Source organism: Toxorhynchites rutilus, chromosome 2 (genome assembly GCF_029784135.1).
Source record: "Toxorhynchites rutilus septentrionalis strain SRP chromosome 2, ASM2978413v1, whole genome shotgun sequence".
NCBI lineage: Eukaryota > Metazoa > Arthropoda > Insecta > Diptera > Culicidae > Toxorhynchites > Toxorhynchites rutilus.
In genome coordinates this window covers 316,767,469-316,785,903 of record NC_073745.1, presented here as the reverse complement: position 1 = coordinate 316,785,903, position 18,435 = coordinate 316,767,469, and the positions used below count along the sequence as shown (strand labels likewise).

The 18,435-nt window shown below is 39.9% G+C and overlaps 1 protein-coding gene across 10 annotated transcripts in view; it reads right to left on the bottom strand.

The window, feature by feature from the left end:
- LOC129764506 (protein split ends) overlaps window positions 1-18,435 on the bottom strand; it is a 268,076-nt gene that overhangs the window by 10,848 nt on the left and 238,793 nt on the right. For all 10 annotated transcript variants that reach the window (XM_055763632.1, XM_055763633.1, XM_055763634.1 and 7 more), the window contains 6 exons: window positions 15,871-15,971; window positions 15,586-15,795; window positions 15,072-15,518; window positions 14,364-14,966; window positions 5,983-7,274; window positions 55-665 (listed from right to left, as the gene is read on the bottom strand). In XM_055763632.1, coding sequence (XP_055619607.1) covers window positions 55-665; window positions 5,983-7,274; window positions 14,364-14,966; window positions 15,072-15,518; window positions 15,586-15,795; window positions 15,871-15,971 — 3,264 coding nt within the window. The remainder of the gene's footprint in view (window positions 1-54; window positions 666-5,982; window positions 7,275-14,363; window positions 14,967-15,071; window positions 15,519-15,585; window positions 15,796-15,870; window positions 15,972-18,435) is intronic.

Sequence of the window (18,435 nt, the reverse complement as noted above, 5' to 3'; positions counted from 1 at the left end):
TCATTTCAGTCGTTGAATATATAACCGCACTTCATCCAGCGTAACAACACTCACCTGTCTACTAGAAGCATTGTGGGCGGGTGGTGGCACTACCCTGTTGTACGTTTGATACGGTGCCTGCGACACGAATACCGCCGATCGTCGATATATATCCCCCTGGGCGTAGATATCCTGCTGCTGTAGGATTGCTCCGGGTGAGCTTCCCAGCGGGGTATTGGAGCTTTGCTGATGTTGCCGGTAAACAGGCGCTCCCCACGCAGCACCACTTCCACCCGTGGGCGTGTTCTTGGCGTGCGCATGAGGAGGCGCTGCCACGACTGACGATCCACCACCACCCATACTGCTTCCCATCATACTCCCACCGCCACCGCCGCCGTTTTGATTCATCGAAGTGGACGATGATGACGACGATGGCATGTAGGCGGAGGATTCCCGCTTGTGGCCACCACCACCACTGCTGCTGCCGGTTACGTAGTGCGACGAGGAACTTGGAGGTGCCCACGAGGAGCGTTTATCGATCTGCGGATACTCGTACGTCACGAATTCGGTCGGTTCCTGCTTCGGTATGTGCAGCTGGTTGGCCGACGACAGCAGACATTCGTTCTGGGCCATCGCCAGGAGCCGTTTCTTCTGCGACTGTCCTACGTGTTGTTCGTATTTGATCGCTGAAACGAGAGGGGAAGGGGATGTTTGTCAGAAATGGGATCTAAGGTCAGTATTAAAATGCAATAATATTAATTGTCTTTGATCTCTTGAGATTTATTTTAATGTGATGTATCTGGGTCCTTCAAACATGGATACATTACTTTTCTTTTTATAGCTAATGACTAATAAAATAACTTCTTCAAACAGATTTTTCAAAATTTATTCAACCGATTTAATTCAGATTCAAGGTGGTAGAACTACAGGATCGAACCCAAAGCAACGGGCGTTTTGTGATCATAAAAATTCGAATAAGATTCGGTAAAAATCTGAATCTAATCTAAATCTAATCTAAATCTAATCTAAATCTAATCTAAATCTAATCTAAATCTAATCTAAATCTAATCTAAATCTAATCTAAATCTAATCTAAATCTAATCTAAATCTAATCTAAATCTAATCTAAATCTAATCTAAATCTAATCTAAATCTAATCTAAATCTAATCTAAATCTAATCTAAATCTAATCTAAATCTAATCTAAATCTAATCTAAATCTAATCTAAATCTAATCTAAATCTAATCTAAATCTAATCTAAATCTAATCTAAATCTAATCTAAATCTAATCTAAATCTAATCTAAATCTAATCTAAATCTAATCTAAATCTAATCTAAATCTAATCTAAATCTAATCTAAATCTAATCTAAATCTAATCTAAATCTAATCTAAATCTAATCTAAATCTAATCTAAATCTAATCTAAATCTAATCTAAATCTAATCTAAATCTAATCTAAATCTAATCTAAATCTAATCTAAATCTAATCTAAATCTAATCTAAATCTAATCTAAATCTAATCTAAATCTAATCTAAATCTAATCTAAATCTAATCTAAATCTAATCTAAATCTAATCTAAATCTAATCTAAATCTAATCTAAATCTAATCTAAATCTAATCTAAATCTAATCTAAATCTAATCTAAATCTAATCTAAATCTAATCTAAATCTAATCTAAATCTAATCTAAATCTAATCTAAATCTAATCTAATTCTAATCCTATCTGAATCCGATCTGCATTCTGTCAAGTGCATACCGGGAAACGTAAAATGTTGATGGCAATATAGATGCCACCTGCCCGTCCAGCGGTCAATACTTGTTGATAAAAATGATGTTTTCATATTTGAATTTTTGACGTTAGTTTCAACAAAAACAACTAATAAAACTCATGATCAGACTCAGCATGTCCTAAACCGTTCATATGTATTGACAATTCCAACAAATTGACTGTTTTTCAATGACCTTTGAGGAAATTGGCTCTTGCTACTCCGAATTGGGAGTTGTTAACACGAAAATGGCTTCAAAATGAATAGTTTTTTATTTTTTCGCTTAAAAAAATCAGGCATGTTGCTAGGTATCAGAACTAGTTACTACGTAAGGCTAGAAATGATAATTTATTGTTAAAAAAAAAAGAAAAAAAAATCGTTGGTAGCAATATAGTTGCCACTACCCGTAAAAGGATTAAGAGCAACTTCACTTTTTTTGCTCGGTGATTTTTGATGTGGATAATTCTATTGGTTAATGGTATTGTGTGAAATTTTGTGTTACAAATAAAATTTCTTGTGCTGAAACGTTGAAAATATGTCGAACTATGTCGAAAACACGGGGTTATGAAAGGTATTAAGTATTCTAAGATGACCGAAAAGAGATGAACGATTTGCCTTGAGATGGACGACCATTGAGGTTTGAGAGAGCTAACCGGGGAGTTTAATATATTTCACGAGACTGTTCGTCATATTTTGGTTGATGTTTTGGGCATGAGAAAAGTCGCAGCACGACTAGTGCCAAAAGAGCCCAATATTTTTTTTTATAAAAGTTTCAACGCCATCGAATGGCTGAAGACATGTTTGAACGAACAAATTATGATCCGAAATTTGTGAAAATTTGTTCAGCAGCGATTGCTGTCGCCGATGCCACCATCATACAACCGATTCAGTTTAGATTTTCTGTTGCCATTCTGCGAAAGGTGCTGCATAGTATAATTTTTTTGGGAGTGTTGGAGATGTAATTTAGCTGAGAGATGCTGAAAAACTAATTGGATATTCAATAAGTGCAGTGTTTCAGTATCTCTCTAGACAGCGAGCAATCATCAGAACGCGTTAAAACTTAAGCGACTTAATTTGATAATTCGCTCAAGTTGGCTTTCAATTGCTTTGTAGTACAAGCATTCATTCATCGGCTCATGTCAGCCATCGGCCTTCATATGTAGTGAGGCCGACACTCCTTTCTTTCTCTAAGGGGGTGCTGCCATACAAATGAAGCATAAATTTCTGCATAACTCGAGAACTAATCGAGCAAATGGAACCAAATATGGCATATGGAAGTTTTAAGGGGCAATAAATGTTTCTAAGGTGGTTTAACACTCCTCCCCCTCTCTAAAGGGACTGACTAACACGAGAACTAATCAAACAAATGAAATCAAACTTGGCATATAGTTTCTGGCATATTGGTTTTAGGAGATCGATAAACGTTCATGTGGTAGTTCAACACTCCTCCACCCTCTCTAAGGGTAGACTATCATACAAATGAAACACAAATTTCTGCATAACTCTAGAACTAAACAAGCAGATCGAGCCAAATTTGAGATAAGGGTTTTTGGGTACGAGAAATATTAAAAAAAAAAATAAAAAAAAAGAAATTCAAAACAGGATAAATGGACTAGATTCAAGCTAAGAACCCAAACCAGAGATTGGGAACACGGGACATGGAATACCAAGAATACATGAATTTTATTAAGTATGTGCAGCTGATATGCAATTTTAAGACATTTGAGGGGCTTAGAATGCAAGGGGTGTATAAGTGACTTGATCGATTTCTCTTCATCAACTTTTTCTTTAGTTAATAACTCAACTACAAAAACGTTCCAATTTAAGTTTGCTATAGAGTTCGATAGATGAGGTTCTGACCTATCTTCCACATTGCCAAATACAGTACGGAATGTATTTGCAGCTAAGTTATGATCAAAAGAGAGAGTCGATGTAAAGAAATCGATCAAATCACTTACACCCCTTTCATTCTAAGCCCCTCATTTGGCATCAAAACATTTTTTTATTACCCCGATTTCCGGTGATTTTTCGGTTTTCAAAAAATTCAAATTTAAACGTCTCCTACACTAGTAAATGAAGTCCGATTGAGCTAATATTTTACATTGGCTATTCTATCGTGTGTATCAACATTTTGAATTTCCATTTGAAAAATCGTGATGAACATTTTCATTGGCACCCTAAACCCTAGGCTGTGGAGTCGGGGAAAAATTTTCCGACTTCGGCTCCGACTCCGGCTCTTCACAATTATTAATACCGACTCCAACTCCGATGCCTGCTAAGAAAAATAAAATAATTCCAAACCAGGATTTTCATTAGAATGTTTAATTTACGATTTTTTCTGATTAGACAATAGAAATGAACATCAATATTCAGAATTTCTTTTCCTAATTGATACTCGAAAATCTGACTTCACAATTTTCAAAGCAGAGAACAGCTTTTCTACGCTAACTTGAGTTAGTGGGGTGACAGTAATCGTTCGTGCAGCATCCACGATGAGCTCAGGAATCGCTGGAATCACTTCATGAACTTTCATCTTGCACGATCGGTCATATTTTTCAATCTCTGGCCTTTTCCGAGGTGACGTCGTTTTGCTTTTTTCAGGTAAGCATCGAAATCTGTGCTCTCTGATGAAGATGAATGCTCAGTATTATCGCTGCAAGATTCGCCGACGGGTTCATCATCCTCCTCCGTCAACAACAAATCTTTCATCCATCCCGATGTTTTACATGGTGCTTCCTTGGCCATCGTTAATTGACTCTCGTTGAGTAAAGTTCTACACGCTTTGTTCCACCGATTTTCGGTTAGGGAGGTATTCTCATTATCCAGATCATTGATTAAATTTCTAAGTTCAATCAATGCTGAATCTTGAGATATGTATTCATTTTCGAGAGGTCTGATCTAAAATTGCATCTTTCCCTGCTCTTCTTTGAAGAATTGCATCCGTTTTCGGGGTTCTAGCAGCTGTAGTAACTTTCCTCAATTTACCAATCAAGGTAGTATCAGAACGATTATTCAATCCGTCACGAAGCATCAAATGGAGTGTGTGAGCGGTGCAACGCATGTGGAAGATCTGAAACATATCGGCAACTTCATCTATTACGGTATCAAATTTCAACGAATTCAAAATCGGTTATTATCGGATTTGCTCAAGTCCACTTTTTTAGTGTTTGCTTCTTCCATCACCATATGCAACTGATGCGTTGGCTTTGAAGATAAATTCCAAGTTTTCTTGCCTCTTCCCCGTTTAAAGGCATGAAAGCTGCTTGTGAAAAAAAATATCAGCGGGATGCTGTTTTTCACGACCATATCCACAATGCTCTTCATAAGAATTTCAGCAGTCATGCTAACCGTTATCTTGTCGCTAATAAAGAAAGTAGAGAGCTGTGGCTGACCACAACACAAGCAAACGATTCGGACGTGAATGGGAAATTAATAAGATCTCAAGATCACCATCGTTAATGAGCTATACATTTTGAATCTATTGGATCATTTAACTGGAAGTCGGAGTCGGAGTTGGTAAAAATTTTCCGACTCCTAGTACAGTAAGTTACATTTAATGCGACAGTTAGCTAATTGGACAGACCTCTAACGCGACAAGTTTAATTGGGAATGTTTACATCTAATCGGACATTTTTGTAAGCCCCTAGTTCGGGGTCCAAATTATGACCTCACATTGAAAGTCGCCAACAGACGTCGACACTGTACCACTCTCATCGCCAAAGTCCAATTACAGGTCAAAATCGCATCCAATGCGACGCTGAGTGGTACCTCGGCATGTCGCATTAAATGTAAATTACTGTATAATAAAATTCCTTCCGACTCCAACTCCGACTCCTCGACTCCGACTCCATGACCCTGCCTAAACCATACGTATTCCGATCCCAGAAGTCCCAGAGTGTCGATTTTTATGTCGAATATCGAGATGTTTGGAGATTTTTTTTAAAATCTGATTTCCCCCTTGGGTGATTTTTCGATTTTCAAAAAAAAAATCAAACTTTGACTGCTCTGCACCACTCTCCCTTAAGTCCGTATGAGCTGAAATTTTGCATAGGGGTTTTTCGAGGTGGTGAACATTTCGTATTTGCACCCCAATGGACCTCTATCAAAAATAACTGGTTCAAAACCGTGAAGATTGTTGTTTTGAACATTGATGATAAGGACAACTTGAGAAGACATTAAACACTGTAAACCAAGGTATTTCCAAAGTACAAAACATAGAGACTAAAACAATACTCACTTTGGTGCTTGGGTGTATTGCGCCGATCGTTCTCCCCATCGCTGTCTCCGACAGTGACACAAGCAGTCGAAGTGGACGCTACCGCTGTGCTCTTTCTCTGCCGGTTCGACAGCGTTCCCGTGTTACTGCTACTTCCGCCACATATGCTGCTGCTGCCACCACCAGCCTGACTTGCACTGCTGATCACACTTGTATGATGTTGTGACTGCTGCTGTTGTTGCTGTTGGTGATGATGATGGAGCTGTGGTGGATGCTGCAGATGATACTGCGAATGATGATGGGAACTGCTGCCGCCACTTGGAGGTGGCGGTATTTGATTCAGTGCCGCTAGGGACGAAGAGGAAGAGAGGTGATGAATGTTGGACGATGACGATGACGGTTTGATGCCACAACCACCGCCTCCACCACCACTGCTGCTGCCTCCTCCCAAATTATTGCCAGTACCGATGCCCATATTCGCTCGACATTGATTCGAGGAGGAGGAGCTGGTGTTCGATGATGGATGTCCTCGAAGATGTTGACCGCTGCTAGAGCTTGATCCACCACCACACATACTAGTCGACTGATGCTGCTGTTGCGTCTTCGAATTGCCGGAGGATTGTTGTTGCTGCTGCTTCACCACCGGTGTTTCGTCCTCACTGTCCGAAATCGTGATGACCGCCGTCGGAGAAGGAGTATCGTGGATCGTGATCGTCTGCTGTTTGCTATTGCTCAAACCCCCGCTGTGGCTGTGACTATGATGTATGTGTCCGCTGCTTCCTCCATGATGGTATCCACCGTTCGATCCGTGGTGAATGCTGCCACTGCCACCCATCATCATGCTGCTACCGTTGCCTCCGTAGGATGATGATGCCGACGAATGGTGAATTTGTACATTACTCGATCCGCTCAATCCACTGCTCATCTGGCTGGGTTCCATCTGCTGATAGTGGTGGTGATGATGGTGTCCGCCGCTACCGCTACTACTGGCCTGCTGCAGCTGTGATTGCTGCTGTTGCTGTGGTGGCGGCTGCTGCTGCTGCTGTTGAGACTGTGATTGATGGTGGTGTTGCGGTTGGTGTTGCTGCGATTGCTGCTGCTGCTGCTGAGACTGCAACTGGTTGCTGCCGCCATTAGTACCACTGCCACCGTGATAGAACGAGGAAGATGATGCCGATCCGCCCACGTCATGATACTGCTGGCACATGTGGTTCCGGTTGTTGTACCGCTGCTGGTGGGGCGGTGTGTTCTCCTTGACCCGCTTCTTCACCGGCGAGAGTTGGTTGTTCTCTTTTTTGTCGTGACGGGAAACGCTGAAAGAAAAAAAAGAAACAGATACAAGAATTGTGATTAGAACAGTTTGGACACATTCGACGGAACAACAGGTCGTTGTTCCGATTCACCATCACCTCGTTCTACGAAGATGGACAACACATGACAGTCAGAGACATTCTTCAATGCTATATTGCAGTAAAACGATAATTAATGATTTTTCTCTGTATTATAGTGACTTTCAACACTTTTGCTAGTTCGTCACGCGGATTACAGCTTTACTTTTCTCCAGAAGGAAGAATGTCGGGAGTAATAATTAAAATCGTGGTCTTTAGCGTGAGAGGTTCGGATGTTAACCACTACATCAGATCGCCTCCGATAATTAATAATCTAATATAACTTTACTCCAAAGTTTAACAAAGTTAGCATTTTCGAAATAATTTTCATATTTTGGGTGAAAAAAGATTGGGAACATTAACATCTCTTTAATTAAATGAGTTTCTAATATTTTGAGAAAGCTACTCACTTATACCAAAGTTCACTTTGAGCAGTTTATCCGTATTTAGAAGGTTGGGAGAAATCATTACCAGCTTCGCTTATTCTCTAGTCAAATCTCTAGTTCATTTTAGAACGCAGATAATTTTCAATCCAATTACGATTGCTGAAACTGTGTTCGCACGATCTGTGCCATTTTTACTTTAGTGTAAACCAGACTAGCAAGCTCTTTCATTCCAGCACAAAAATTGCTCAAAAATTACCTTTCAATAGCACAGACATTACTTAGAACTATGCGTTCTTATAATGCAGCTTAAAAAATAAATTGTGTTTCAGTTAGAATTTGGTCGCCTATTTTCATTCACTCTTGCGCCTCTAGTTGTCACACCGAGAAACTATTGACAGTATTTTGATCCGGGTGGTTTGTTTATTCAGTAGTACAGAATTCGTCAAGATTGAGTGTGCATGTTGTCGCACGTGTTGCCACACGTACAGATTTCTCTGGAAAGGTACAGATTTTTTTCGTTATTTTTGGTACAGATACGGTACAGACTACAGATTTTCATCAAAAAGTACAGATTGGTCCAGATTTTTCTACGTGTGAAATTTCTCTCGAATTTTATTGAATGATAGTACACAATCTAAATTAGGAAAGACTATGTATAAGCATCATCAAACACTAGCAAAGCGGCGGCTCGGGACCGTCTCCTCGTTAGATGGTGACTGCTGGTGGGCATGGTTGCCATAATAAAATCTGTGTTTTTGGTCTCAAAAAATCTTTTTATCTTAGTTTTTTCTCAGAAAATCTGTATCGAAATCTGTATTAACCCTATCAGATTACCAAGCTCGAAAACAGTTTCAAATTGTTTTTCACTGTAGAAAATAAAATCAATTTTTCTTGACGTTACATTTATCTACGACCAGAGAGGGATACAACAGAACTCAAATCGGCCAATCTTTGCTCGAATTTTACGACCACAATTTGACGATTCATTTTTATATTCCACCTGAAAATCCATTATTATTTTCAAAATGGCGAAACATGAATATCAATGTCGTCAAAATTATTGCCAATTGAAAAAATTAACTACAATCGGACAAACTTATCATTGTAGAACAAATGCGTAATCATTCATTTTTGTTCGACTTTTCCTTTTTCTAATATTCTTCAAAGTATTCTATCATTCTAATTTGAGTGGAGGCCGACACAATGATGTATAGACGAAACAAATATGATCACCCGTTCTCTTGTGATGATGAGTTATACGTACGCGGGAAAAACCTTGTTTTATATATGAGGAGCTTAGAATGCAAGGGGTGAAAGTGCGTATTCTTTGATACATAATTCAACTGCAAAAACTGCCGATGACGCAGCCTTTTGTATCTTTTCGCGGTGTTACAAGCTACATATGGATGCCAAAATGACTTTAATTCTGACTGATTCGAATGCTATATAAATAAAATTGTTGAGTTAGGAAAAACACATTTTTGAGATCATGCCATAACTAATATTGGATCGTTATTTCGAAAAATCTGTAAATCTATATGCAAACCAAAAAAATCTGTAATCTGTGTCTACAGATTCGTGGTTTCAAAAAGTCTGAAAAATCTGTATAAATACAGATTATTCTGGAGATATGGGAACCCTGCTGGTGGGGTCCAATCATGTATCTACAAGCTGAGTCCGAAGGATAAAATGAGATTGGAATAAATGCACATGCATACGCACTTGTCTGGCTCACAGATTTGCTGTTGCAATTGTGTGCGTTTCTGCACTCCCTATGGGTGTGGCTTATGTTTTACACTCATACACTCGGCGGTAGACGGAGCAATGTCATATGCTGTTAGAGTCTTATAGCTCTTGCTACACATACATGCAGAGCATCTGTTGGGCAAACATCATTTGTTTACATTCGTAGCTTCTGTGCAGCAGAAGCGGATTCACTATCAATCGAAGTTCTTGTAGATAATTTAAATATAGTTGCGATCTTTCTATTAGCACGAAATATTTCAGAACTAACATGTATTTTTTGAAACAGTTAGGCAAGCTATTTACCGAACAAAAGCTTTTGTGTGACGCATATTGCTTAACTTACTAGCACTTATTTCGCGAAGTTCATTGAGCGACTTTCCCACTAGATTTTTAATCAGAGAAAAAACATAAAAGGATTATCAGCATGTTCGGACCTAGATTGAAGACACAGAGGCTCGAGCTCACGTTCGAATGTTTCCTTGTATTTTCCATGCATTAGAGAATTGATGGATTTTCTTCGTTTCCGATCAATTTTCTTATAACCATATTTCACTTCTCCGCAAAGCATTCAGGTACCCGGAAATCATATCTGAGGGTTGGTTGATCTTTCTGCCTGAATATGTTCTTAATTTCAACATGCTTTTTTGGCGAAATTAACCACCGAATCAGGATATCTATAAACGAATATTCATTATAGTTTACTTCATCACGAGACCAGCATTTCAGGGCAAAAAGCACAAAGCCTAAATGGGAACAAACTTCACACAATCCGGCTATACAATCGCAATGTGCAATTTGCATTGTTTCTGTGAAACATTTTGAATAATCAATCTGCTACTATTGATATGGATGATAGCCATAACAGAAATTTCTATTTTTCTCCGCGTATATGGCTTTGACGCTAAAAGTAAATATTTTTATGTAAAGAGACATATATTCGCATATTATTAATAGAGTGTAATGCGTAATTTCTATAACTATTTCGCTAAAATAATTATTTAAACAAAGCTCAATTTGTCGATCCATATAAATCCTATGCAGCGATCTCTTTTGCCTGCCCAACAGTTCACTAATACATATGCACGCTGCAAGCGCCCTATTGACGAATTTACGCAAAGCTGAATCCAAGGTGGTATAATAAGGTGGAACGTTATGTCAGAATTGCTGTTCAGCCATTACTTGAGTTCGAATTGACAACGGCCAAATGAACGACTAGCGTTTCCGAGAAAGAGGATAACAAATGGCATGCAATGAAAAGTGCAAACCGCTATGTGTTTGTTTACGCTGTTGGCATCATTGTTGTGTTTCGGTGACTGCTGCAAGTTATTGTCTTCATTGCTGTTTTACGGGACGTGAGGGTTGTTGCCGTTGCTGCTGGGATTGGCAATTCAGCGATTGTGGGAGCTGTGCTAGTGGGTATATGAAAGAGCCACTACCGGCGGGCTTGTACCGTACTGCTCTTAGTTCCATTCGCTTTGATCACATTAGTCGTTGACGACCCATTACGATTGAGTAAGCGCAACGGTACGGTTTGGATATCCAGGCATGTCGTTTCCCGACGACTGCTGCTTCAGCTGGAGACTCACCTGATCGTGCGGGACACAAGAGCTAGTTCGATTGAAACCGGTCCAGCGTAGGTAATTGTTGGTGTGCAGAAAACGCTAGGTAGCATAAAAATTGGACCTGGTTTGTTTATAAACAAAAATAGTCGCTGTCATTTTTCATCCCCTCTCGCATCTTTCATGCCTTATCCTCATACTGTCGAAAACGAACCACCTGTCAATTCCATCTCCTTGGCTGAATCAGCTTATGCGTCATCTACATTAGAGCTCAGAACCACAAAAGTGAGGATGTTTATTTATTTTATATGATATAGAACAGTGCGATTCGGACGTGATTATTCCCATTAATTTTTATTTAAAATTATTTTAGCCATTAAATCATCAGTAAATGGTAAGAAAATGATATTTTAGTCTATTCACAATGGTCTCAACACACGATTGGAACAAAGTCATAGATAATCTTCGAAATGTTTATGTTTGATAGGGAATATAGATTATGAGTACTAACTTCCGGGCATTTTTCAGAAGTTCAAACTGTGAATAATGACGATGCAATCGATATCATATCAAGTTGGTTGATAAAATTGATTATGCAGGGACTTCCTTTCGACCGATACGAGAAGGATCTGCAATATTTGAAGCGCAACAAATGCCGCCCCATCATTTACCTAGTGAAAAAATGTAAATTATAATACTACCGAATCATTTGTCATATGTTATGAATGAAACAATGTAAAATGGTGATTTTCTAACCTTTTCAGAGTAGAAAGAATACTTGAATCCGGAAAATTTGTAGAAAATTTCAGATTTTTCAAAGCAAATCAAACCAATTCCGAAATCGTGTTTGAAACTCAGTTAGTGCCAAACTGACTCTGTAATAAAAAAAGTTCTCAGTTTCACCAATGCGGCGATTTGTTGGTGTGCGTTATATAGTCTGATTTGTTTATATTTGCGACGAAAAATGTACAGTGTCGACGTCTGGATGCGATAGTAGTGCTTGGGAGCTGAATTATTCACTATCAGATCAGAAGGGCCAAATGCAGTGTAAAAATATTAGGCTGTCAAAAAAGTCCTGCGGTATTTTTTTTTTTGAATTTTCATTTGTTCATAAAATTAGTTACAATCATCTGTTTTAAGTCAAATATGCGCCGTTTTGTTCCATGACTTGTTCCCATCGAGATGCCAACTTCATAATACCCCTGTTATAGAAGCTCGCTTCCTTAATGGCAAAAAACTCGGATAGTCAATTTTCACAGGCCTCTTTTGTGGCTAACTTCTGACTACCTAGCTCGTTCGCCATGGACAAAAACAGGTGGTAGTCACTTGGTGCAAGGTCCGGACTATACGGCGGATGCAAAATAACCTCCCATCCGAGCTCCCGGAGCTTCTGGCGCGTCACCAAAGAAGTGTGTGGCCTGGCGTTGTCCTGATGGAAGACAATGCGGCCTCTGTTTATCAAAGATGGCCTCTTCTTCATGAGTGCTACCTTCAAGCGGTCCAGTTGTTGGCAGTACAGGTCCGAATTGAGCGTTTGGCCATAGGGAAACAGCTCATAATAGATTATTCCTTGACAATCCCACCAAACACACAGCAGAACCTTCCTGGCCGTTAATGAGGGCTTGGCCACCGTCTGAGCCGCTTCAGCGGGCTTCGACCACGACCGTTTGCGCTTCACGTTGTCGTAAGTGACCCACTTTTCATCGCCAGTCACCATCCGCTTCAGAAACGGGTCGATTTTATTGCGATTCAGCAGCAATTCACATGCGTCGATACGGTCAAAGATGTTTTTTTGCGTCAACGTGTGTGGCACCCATACATCGAGCTTCTTTGTGAATCCAAGCTTCTTCAAATGGTTAATAACGGTTTGATGACTTATCCCCAGCTCTTGGCCGATGCTACGGCTGCTACTATGCCGGTCTTTCTCGGCTAATTCAGCGATTTTGTCGCAATTTTCGACGACAGGCCTTCCGGAGCGTGGCGCATCTTCGACGACCTCTACACCAGAACGAAAACGTTGAAACCATCGTTGTGCGGTGGAAATGGAAACTGTATCGGGTCCATAAACTGCACAAATTTTATTAGCAGCTTGAGATGCATTTTTGCCTTTGTCATAGTAGTACTGTAAAATATGTCGGATTTTCTCTTTGTTTTGCTCCATATTTGCGACACTATAACTCACGAACGACTTAACCAAACAAAACACTGTCAAGGACTATATTATAGCGCAAATACCGCAAATACCCAAATACCACAAATACCTTTCCAACAAGCTATAGTATGACTCGATACAATGAATACAACTAGAACTACGCGCTTACAACGACACCTCGCGGAAATACCGCAGGACTTTTTTGACAGCCTAATATAAGTCTGAATGAATTTTTTTACTAGATATTGTTTGATTACCTAACACATGTAGTCCTGACACTCACTTAACCATTTTTCGATACATTTCCTGTTTGTTCCACAAATAATTACTGTTATAATCTAAAACCATCATTTGACACAGTTTTCGTTTAATATATTTCTGGGATATCGATAAAAAAACTTCTTATTTCATAACATAAAGTATATAATCGATACGTTAAAGTAAATTTTCATTCATAATTTTGATTTTGAAAGCATGTTTATTCCATCTGAATATCCAACATTATTTTCGCCTCCCAATGAAGGCACACGAGGCTTAATGCCGTCTACGTGAATATACTCTTCAAAATCAGAAACCGAATTGGATTACGATTCCAATAATACAAAAGCAACAGGTTTCCCATTTTCATAGTCTTTATTTTTAGATTCTCCAAAACAATACTCGGAACTTGACAGTGCAGTATAGTTGTAATGGTGAACCCGAGTGCCAACCCGTGAAACATCTCAGTGCGAAACTAACAGCTTTCGGGACGAACCTAGTGCGATACTAGATTGAAACTGAGTGAATAAAAAAACGTTTTGACAGCAGTTAGTGCACTGGGGTTGAAACTGAACAAAAACGAATTCGCTATTATTGATCAGTAAAAAAAAAAGGAATGCTCATGGGAAACCATAAAATTCAGCTTTGTTACAGCTGGGAAGGCTTAGTAATCTAAATTAAATAAAAAAAGAGATAAAAAATATTTATGCTCTGTATTTGGTGGAATTAATGCTGTTGTACATTAAAACCTTAAAATCGTCTGAAAAACGAACATGAATTTTTCAACATGACAACGCCAACCATACCACATACTATAAATGTGTCATATGGTCTCCAAAATCCGTAAATTACTACAGGGATTGTCACCCTATCTTCGCTACTATACCCACTCCATGTCTCTCGAAATACTTACACCATATGATGTACCGGTGACTCCTTCTTCGGCTCGTGCCTCGTCTGGATGTTGACGTGGGCTTTCGGATAAATTTCCTCCACATTGAGGAACGGTGCCGAGTCAACAATCAGCGAGTGGGTTCCGGTCTGCTGGGACCACGATGGCATGATGGCCACCTGACGGCTGCTCTGGGGCCAGGCAACGTTCGGTTGAACGGCATTCGTGAGCAGCATTCGCTGACCCGACGATGGTTCGACCATCGAAACAGGAACGGGAACATTCACGTATTGCTGGGGTGGAACCTGTAGCGAAGGCTGCATTGCTGCGCCTCCCACTACGACATGCTTCGTGGGACTAGGCATCGCTTGATACCCGGGTGGACAAAGAATACTCGAGACCAGCTGATGCTGGAAAGCATCCGGCCGTCCATTACTGTACTGGCCACCCACATTCCGCCCGCGGTAGATTTGATAGAGGTGGTTATCGTACGCGGGGCGCCCCCCATCCCGCACAAGCCTCTGCACCTGGTTATTGAAGGTGATGGTCATGTTCTCCGTGGCGGCGTTCGGGACGAAATTCGTCACCAACGTTGCCGTGGTCGGTTGAACGCTTACATTATAACTGCGAGTTAGGGGAGAAAATTACAAAAAAACACAATTGTAGACGAAACATTGTAACGGACAACACCAATATATTGTGGTCTCTTCGAAGGTGATGGATACATACGTGTGGATCATGGTGTCCGTTCGACGGCACACTTCCATCATCTGAACGGACGCCTTGACGTTGTTGCAGTGTGCGTAATCCACCAAATGTGCCAACGTCGTGAAGGGATGATTTAGCGCCTCGCCGGGCGTGATACGCCTCTCCTGGTCGATGGTCAACATTCGTTTCAGCAGGTCGATGAACTCCCGCCGATCTGTTTTCTCCGCGAGCAGCTGACCGCCCTCTATATCCGTCGGCACATTGACCTGGCCGATGTCGTCCAAGCAGTTAAAAATATACTTTCGGGCTTCCTTGCTCTTATTGTTGGTCTCGGCCTCGTGCTCCTCGGGGGTCTTCAGGCGCCAGAACGGATAGGTTGACTCGACGTCCCGGTAGAAGAACTTGCCCGTCTTGCTGGCACTGTTGAGCATGTGCTCGGTGGGGAGACCCTGTGTTTGAGATATGTATCTGGAAGCGGAAGAGCGAGTCATTTAGACGGATACGAATTTTTGCGAGCAAAAAGTAACGGACTTACCTGATTTGATCATATTCAGAGGATCCCGGGTACAGTGGCCACCCGAGGAACAGCTCCGCCACCACACACCCCAACGACCACATGTCGATGGCCTCGCAGAAGGGCAACCCGAGGATTATTTCCGGCGCTCGGTAGTATCGTGACTGCAGGTAGGTGTTGCATACCGTTTTGCTGACGTGCGATGCCGAGCCGAAGTCGATGACCTTTACTCTGCGGGTGGCAAATGGAATGAGCGAACATTAAAAAGAACAATGTGGTCAGTGTGCATGTTTGAGGAAAACTCACCTGTATGGCTGCCTAACCGGATCGACCAACATTATGTTCTCGGGTTTTAAATCGGCGTGTATCAACCCGAGTTGCTTGAGTTTTAGCAACGCCGTTAAAACCTGCGCAATTGTAGGGAACACGGGAAAAGAAAAGAAAAAAGGGTTAATAATATGCGTGAATCATAAAACTTATTTGCATGCGTATTGCAATGAATTCAGAGCTTTATGAAGTTAAAAACCAACCGATAGGTTTTCCCCATCATCATTGAAACTAGAAAACACCCACCGCAACCAGCATAAAGGGCTTTATAAATGGAAAAAATGTGTTTTACCGATAGCATTTAACCGCTTCGCACTTCGTTAGGAACACACAATAGTAGTGAAACTAAGCTAATGTCGTTCTGGATTTTAGCAGTATGAAACGCGGCGTTAATCACATACACGCGTGTGGTACTGTTTTTTAAGTAAGAGAATAGCGGCCTACATTACATTTCAATATTACAACACGCGGCACAGTCATTGTTTGTGAGATTTCGTGTAGAACCAGGCCGCGCCGCACCGTTGGTTAGCGCAATGCGGGTAATGCTTCGGAGCCACTACTGTGGCTGGTACCAATAATAGGCCACCATCTATGCGCTCAAATTTCGCCTCGAAAGTTGTTATTTTTTCTCAAAATTATTGTCAGATACCGTTACAACGCATTATATTTCGATTCTATATTTTGTTGTGTTGTAGAATAATTTGTTTTTTTTTTTGTTTTTAAAATGAAGTGTGATATATGGAAAAGCTCACCAAACTCGAACATTGACCAACAAATAAACTAGCTAGAATGTATTTGTTTCTAATGTACTAATATATTCCAAGCCAAAATATAATTTTTAATTTTATTTTGGTCTCGCTACGACCAGTGCGCAATCAACAGCCCCTTTCAATGCTTATCCAATGCGAATTCCGAGAGTGAAATCGCTTTGATAGGCCGATGATCTATTTTTGTTGCCAAATCCGAGGTGTAGGCTAAATGAAAAGATGTACTGTGTCGATTTTCATACCGTCAGGTGCAAAGTTTTTGCGTTTTATTACACCACACGAACACACTGTTTGTGTTTATGCGTTGTCAAAAATAGATTGAAGTTGTTACCATAGTGTCGTGTTTTGTTTATTAGATAAATGGTATGATGGCAATGATGGAATAGTGTCGGACAAAACATTGAGACCACTGCTCAAACAAAAAAAAGTGACAAAACATTGGGAAAAAATAATCCAATCCAGTGATTCAATCCATTTATAATAATTTATTTGCATTGTTCGAAGAAATTTATAACATCAAAAGTTAAAACAATAGTCATTCATTATAAATGCGGTTTAAACATACTTAGGAGCTGTCCACATACCACGTGGACAACTTTAGGGGGATAGGGGTTACGAAAATGTCCACGCTTGTCCACGGTGAGGGGGGAGGGGGTTTTGATATTGGCCACGTGGACGCGTTAAGTATTTTTTAAAGTAAAACATTCAAATTAATAGTCAAAATTGAATGAGATCTGTTTTGTATTTACACGATTTTTTGAACTTCACGCCCGCCCTGGGTACTCAGTATTCATCAATAAAAAGACTGAACTTCCTGAGAGTGCAGCATCCATATTTTTCCATATGACTGAACCTCTTTCCTGAAATGTATATTCTGAAGGTAACGCACATGAACTAGGATCCATCAATTTATTCCAATCGGTAATAGAGGGCCATTAAATCCGTCAGGATAAAGGCACCCAATAACGCAAAGAATGTTGGATTTTTTGTAGTATTAAAAATCACGACTTAAGTGCGGGTTGAATTCAGCTTTTGATGACAAAACTGTTTGATTTTTTTCGAGAACTCTCAAGGATTTCTGAACATTGAACGAACAACAAATTCTTCCATGAGCAGGGTTGCCAACTATTTTTTTGAAAAATCAGGGAGAATGAAAAAAATCATGGAAAATCAGGATAGATCATATTGGGTTGTTCGGAAAGTTCGTACCCATTTTTGAGAAAACAAAAGTATTATTTTTTTGAATTTTATATGCACAGTGTTGTTTTGCAATCAATTCAGGAAGTTCTGAAATCTTTCAGGTAGCCTAAACATTATCTAATTATGGAAGCTAATTTGTCCAGTTGTGAGCAGTATTTGTGGGAATGTATCGACTGGTTGCTTGGTAGAAGCTCACAATATAGAATTCCTCTCCAATATCACCTGAACCAGATCATAATTTTTTTTCAGGTGAAGACCGGGTCAGTCTGATTGTTTAAAATGACCTGTTTTCATCACCCACCACGATTTGCTTTAAAAAAAAATCGATGCATTGTGCGTTTCATACAAGTCGTAACGATTTACTTAACCATGTTTCAACTGATGCACATGAATGAAGATTTTGAACATATGTAGTGTACCTGCTAATTTATTTGTCGTGTCTCTCGGATCATTCATACAACTTCTTGCTTTACAAACTATTTAATATATATTCTTCAAGAAATGAAAAACTTTTTAATAATAATTACAGTTTAATAAAAAAAGATGCTTAGACGTTGTTACTTTTAAAATTCTTGTA